The sequence below is a fragment of the Onychostruthus taczanowskii genome, unplaced genomic scaffold (assembly GCF_017590055.1).
Source record: "Onychostruthus taczanowskii isolate IOZ18803 unplaced genomic scaffold, ASM1759005v1 scaffold53, whole genome shotgun sequence".
Taxonomy (NCBI): Eukaryota; Metazoa; Chordata; class Aves; order Passeriformes; family Passeridae; genus Onychostruthus; species Onychostruthus taczanowskii.
The window spans coordinates 1,875,408-1,881,407 of NW_024502902.1; the positions used below are offsets into that span (position 1 = coordinate 1,875,408).

Below are 6,000 nucleotides of genomic sequence, written 5' to 3' on the forward strand. Positions count from 1 at the left end.
ACCTTTCCTTGTCCCTACTGACTGGAGGTCCTGAGGTCCCAGAGAATGTAAATACTGAGGACTCTCCTGTAAAGCTGAATCTTGATGCCTAACCAAATCCAGATGTTCATTTGTAATTTTGCTAACAAAGCGTTACTACTGTATATGTCTGCTGTACAAACACACTTTTGAAAGCTGTATCCTAGATGTATGATCTCAGACAAACTTGAGATCTTATCAATAAATAAATAAATGTATTTGCAGAATGTGTTACATCTCTTTTTGTTAAGTGGATTACAACTTTGGCACCTTTGTTGTTGCACGGGATTTTTTTTTAATGTATAAACATTTATTTCAGAGCCTACAAGGAATGAGAATTGCTACTGTATGTAAAGAAATATGAAGGATTACAGGGTTTAGGTTAGCAGTTTATCTTACCTTTTCTTCCTGAAGTACAGCAGCTGCAGCAGTCCAGATGGTACACATGATTTTCATGGAACAAAGGTATCCAGAAAAACAAGATACTTATTACTCAAGTGTCAAGTAAGTAACAAGGAGGTGAGGTCTAAAGCAGGTAATAGTAAATTGAATTCCATTATTGAAACATTTAATTTTCTAACATTCTCACTGGTGGGTAAGAGTTCTAGAAATGAGTTGAATTTGCATTTGACATTTCAGAAGGAAAAATATCATATCTGAAATCATATAACAACCAGCACACTGTTCAATAAAATTAGCTTTTAAATGGGCTGAAGATACAAGTTTTTAGCAAATCATCAAAAATAGATGGAAAAGTATCAGAGTACTATATAGAGAGTGAAGTGTCGGAGCTGCAGCCAGTTGCACTGCCTCTCATCAGAGAAAATTCATTCTGATGGTTAGCTGCTAGTGTCTAGCTCTTATATGGAAGAGAAAACCACCTGTGCTTTCCTATTTCAGATTTTTTAAAAATTGGTCTAAAATATGGATTGCTGTTAAGAGTGTATAAGGAAAAATTAACACAAGTGTTCTACAAGATGATTTGCCCTCAGACTTTCTTGTGTGTTATCCTACAATGAGGAAAGGTTCTTGAAAAAGAAAAGATTTTTCAGAAGCCATTTTATAATCTGGCACATTTTTTCCATTTTTTCTCTAGTCTCTTGTGTGAAAACTTTTCAAATCAAGTAAAGCAAGATTCTGAACTGGAATTAATCGCTAGCCTTTACCAACAAAAAAAAAAAAAAAAAAAAACAGAAAGATGTACATTTAGAACAGATGTTAGACATTTTTCAAGTGTCTGAGAGAAAAAGCAAGATCAAGGCAACAAAAATTTGTGTTTGACAATTACTTAGACTAAGTAAACCTAAAGGTGCCTGGGGGCCTTAGGTCTAGTTAAGTTGAGCAAGTACTATGATAGCAGATTAAATGTAATAATGGCAAATGCAAGTAATTTAAAAAAAAAAAAAAAGAATTCCAACTTTTATGATATCCCTGGACCTAGATGAAGTGCATAGGGAACATTCTGCATCATTGCAGAGGCTCAGTCAAAATTGGTTCATGCAAAGTTCACGCACACATGTGCTTTTTAATACGTGTGTGATTACAATGCTTGCCTCTGGAAGAGGCTGGTTTTACCTTGGCCTTTATACCTAAGCCTGATCTTGACAAGTTGGTGTGACCAAATTGCTCTATTTAATTAATTCAAATTGTCAGCACATGCAATCTCATTTGTTAATCTCTAGTTGCTTTTATCTGTGATGTACTGGGAGTATGATCCAGTTTATCCACCTTCTCTGAGAGATAAAGTTTTGCAACAGATTCACAAAGTAATTTTGAAAGTAGTAATTAAATTCTGTCATTCTGTCTTGACATGTTTGGACTCTCTAATGAATTGAATTTCTGGGCAAAAATAAAGGAGATATGTATTTCTAATTTTTTTTTTAATTATTGTTAGACTATGGAGAGTACTAGGGTAGAAATAGTTTAAGTTCAGAGTTCATTCTTTACTTGCAAAGGTAGGACACAGTGCAGAGGCAGTAAGTTTGACCTCTGGAGTCACCAACAGTATCCTCATTCCTTGTCATGAATCAGAAACCAGAAAGTTTGGGTCAGCCAAAGAAAATCCATCAAGAGTAAAGTTTCTCAAGATTGATTACCTCCCTGTACAGGAGCCTGCAGAATTTCACAAGCAAGAAATGACAAAGATGTAGTTAATGTACAGAGATTGTGTTTGTACTTGTAGTTGCTTAATTTAGTTCACTTCTTCCAGGCTTTCCAGTAGAATTGACAGATTTGAGGAAAGGTAGGTGGTTTGGGCTGTCTGTCCTTCCTTAGACCCCACTTGTGCATGTTATGTGTTTGCCTGGAAACCTGGTGGATTTGTGGCATTTATGTGAAGCCCTTAAGGCCACGTCTTCAGGAAACCTTTTATGTAGATAGCTTTATGCAGGTTTCTAGGTACCTGCCTTTTGTTTTCCCTTGGCAGAATACAAGGCATTAAGTTTAACTTAAGCTATAGCATGCCCTCATATTTCTTGGACAGCTTTGCTAGGTCTGTATGTTCCAACAATAAAGTAAGTTGCTTTTAGAATATTGCAGTTGTTGTGTTACCTGTTAATACTCTGTTTTGCAATATATACAGGGCATAGTGTTGTATTAAGAATGTTGCTAAACACAGTAGAAATAGGGTAGAATTATTTGGGTGTACATTTATGATGGAATTCCAGTCTGCAGTACAAACTGACTCTTTGTTGAAAGCTTCCCTTCACACAAGGGGGACAAACCCACAAAGAACAGCAGTAATGGCAGTCTGTGTCTTGTTTGAGGCATTCCTCCCAAAAGCTTGTGGACCTGATTGTGCAGTCACTGTTTGCACAATTGTTCCCTGGATTTGTAAAGCTGCTCCTGCCTGCTTTAGTGACAGGAGATAGCCAGTGACCTGTGTACACCTTCATTCAAAATTAAGGCCTGAGTCTTTTGTACGTAGGAGTGTGTCACAGGTGAGTTATTAAGAGTGTATCAAGGTGGGTGTAACTAAAATAATTTTATTAATGATTAAATAATAATTAAAGATAATTAATTGACACCTAAATGAAAAGTGAATTATAGGATTGTTATTAAGCAATAATTGAACAGTAATTAAACAGTGATTTAACAATGTTTTAAATAATTGTTTAAACAATAATTTACACTGGTCAAACTACTACTTACTGTACATCTAATAATTAAGCTATAGCTAGATTTATAAAAGCTGCAGCAAGTATACAATATAAGGCTTCATGTAAAATGTCACTTTCCTCATTATAGGTCTCAGATGTTTGGTAAGGGGCTCTTTCAACCTCGAGCATTAACCTTAAGAGCCACCCCTGTCTGAGGGGGACATCACTGCTGAGCAGCCTGCTACTGTACAGGAGAGCCCAAGGGGCTCACGGGGGCTGCAGACATTTCTTTAGAGGTTAAACTGACTGACTGTTAGTCAGAGCCCTTTTTGGTGTATGTGCAGCTGTGCAGCTGTAGCAGTTTCAGTTCTGGCTAGTACCAGCCCAGGCTGGTGCTGATCTCCTGATAAGAGAGGCCTGAACTCTTTGTTCCTGGAGAAGATATGGCTTAGGATGATTCTCAGGGTTTGCACTGCAGGGATGATTTCAGTCAGGTCTCTTAGGCTGCTGGTATCAGCATCTAAAATCTGAGTACTGGGAAATTATTTTTCTCCAACTGAAACACTTGCATTAGGCCTGTGTTCTTTATACTTGCTCTCCCTCAGAGAAAATAATGGGATTTTTCTCACAAAAGGGTAGAGACAAGGGGTCTGTTAACAGACACCTGATGAAGGAACGTCTTCTCAAAAGGGAATGGCTTACCCAATTGTGTGATAGAAACTCTTGGGAAGAGTGTAATGTTACAACTGCCCTGTCCTTGTTTAAGTAATGGATGGTATGGTGATTCCTACCACAGATGTAAGCACTAGGAGCTCTTGCAGTTCAAACAAGAGGCAGCTAGGGAGTTGAGGCTGAAGGACTAGGAATTGCAATTATGAAGAAAAAATTATGAAATTCTTTCAGAAAGAGAGAACAAGATATGATGGAGTAACAATAGAAACCAAAGAGCCCAGGAGTAACATGATACAAAGCTAAAGAGAATATTAATTCCTATCTTTAATTACAGTCTTTTTCTGAAGTATAGGTGAAACTAACAAAAGGGGAGTGATTATTAACACAGACAAAACCTTGTAGCAATTTGGAAACCAGTATAAGACATGAGAATGGCAAAAACCCCAGTAGGATATGAATAGACATGGGGATCATCTCCCAAGTGCTCTTATGAATTGGGGCATGTCCAAACTCATTTAATTTCCTCAGCTCCTTCCTACATGTGGAACCTCTCCTACCTAAGTTTAAAAGGAGGCTGTAGGATTATTGATATTTTCCCAAACTGTGTGTCTGGTAGCCTTGTCTCTGTGTGCCCTAACTGCAGTGAGCCACAGCTCCCCTGTGCTTTGGCCAGCTCCTTGTGTCTGCTGCTGTCTTGCTGGGATCCTCACTCCACCCTCAGCTACCACAGGAGATGTTCTGTTTGTAGCACTGGGCTTCAGCTGCAGGCTCTCAGCATGATAGCAAAGGAGGAGCAAGGGCTTGCAGACTAGGAAAAAGAGTAAACAAAATAGAATAACAGAATTGTTTAGTTTGGAAAAGCCTTCTTAGTTTGTGTCCAACCACAAACCCAGCACTGCCACATCCACGACTAAACCATATCCCCAAGTGCAATATCTACATGTCTTGTAAATACCTCTGGGGGCAGTGACTCAACCACTTCCCTGGACAGCCTGTTCTAGTGCTGGCTAATGCCTTCATTAAAGAATTTCTTCCTAATATCCAGTATAAACCTCCCCTGGTGAACCTGAAGCTGTTCATTCCTGTAGCTTCTTTTCTGAGAGAAGAGGCCAACCCCCACCTTGCTACAATGTCCTTTAAGGTGTAGAGTGCAGTAAGATCCTCCCAGGGGTCCTTTTCTCCAGGTATTTGAAAATGCATCAGACTCGATTGGTCCACATGGAATAAGAAGAAACTGTTGTCTTGAAAAAGTGTTACTGAGAAGATACCGGACTTTAGGTAGGTGGTAGTAGGACTGTAGTTAGCGAAAAGCAAAATCAGAATCTGAAGTTCAGTATTGCTTCCCCATTGTAATTAAATGCTTATGTTAAATGTTTGCGAAAGGGAATCACAGAATCACAAAATGAGTCATGTTGAAAAGGGACCACAGTGGGTCATCTGGTCCAGCCTCCCTGTTTGAACAGGGTCATCCCGGAGCATATGATGGGGCTTAAAAAAAAAAAAAAAGCACTATTGCTGTTAAATATGGCACAGGATTGTGTCCAGAGGGTTCTCAAACATCTCCAGTGAGGGAGATTCCACAACCTCTCTGGGCAATCTGTTCCAGTGCGTGGTCACTTCATAGTAAAGAAATTCTTCCTCATACTCAGGTAGAACTTCCTGTGCATCAGCCTCTGCCCGTTGTCCGGTGCTCTTGTCCTGTTGCTGGGCACCACCGAGAGGAGCCTGCATCCCTGCTCTCACCGCGCTCCCTTCAGGTGCTGATAGCCCCCGATGAGGTCCCCTCTCGGCGGCCTCTCCTCCAAGAGAAGCGAAGCTGCTAGAGAAGAGAAAAGGCGCTATCGTAGTCACAGAGGAAGGATCACGAACGCATTTCGGGGGTACCCCGCTGTTGTACTTTCCCGAGAATCCCCACGAACGATCCCAGTCTCCCCCGCCGGTTCCCCCGGTCCCGGGGCGGGCGCGGGGCGGGGCCGCGGGCGCACGTGACAGGGCGGGTGCCATGGCGGGCGCGGGGGCGGCGCGCGGCAGCCCAGAGCTGGCCGGGGCCGCGGGGCCGCCGGGCCGGGCGGAGCAGCAGCAGCAGCAGCCGAGAGCCGCGAGGCTGTCGTCCGTCGCCTCCTACGAGAGCCTGGTGCACGCCGTGTCCGGCGCCGTGGTGAGCGAGCGGGCCGGCGCCGGGCGGGGGGCCCGGGGCCCGGCGGGCGGAGCG

General features: G+C 41.9%; 1 protein-coding gene across 1 annotated transcript in view; it reads left to right on the forward strand.

The window, feature by feature from the left end:
* Positions 1–5,777: 5,777 nt before the first annotated feature.
* The window catches only part of SLC25A17 (solute carrier family 25 member 17), a 16,931-nt gene continuing 16,708 nt past the window's right edge, over positions 5,778–6,000 (forward strand). The window contains exon 1 of the mRNA XM_041416726.1: positions 5,778–5,946. Within this exon, the coding sequence (XP_041272660.1) occupies positions 5,791–5,946 (156 nt within the window). The 5' untranslated portion in view covers positions 5,778–5,790. The remainder of the gene's footprint in view (positions 5,947–6,000) is intronic.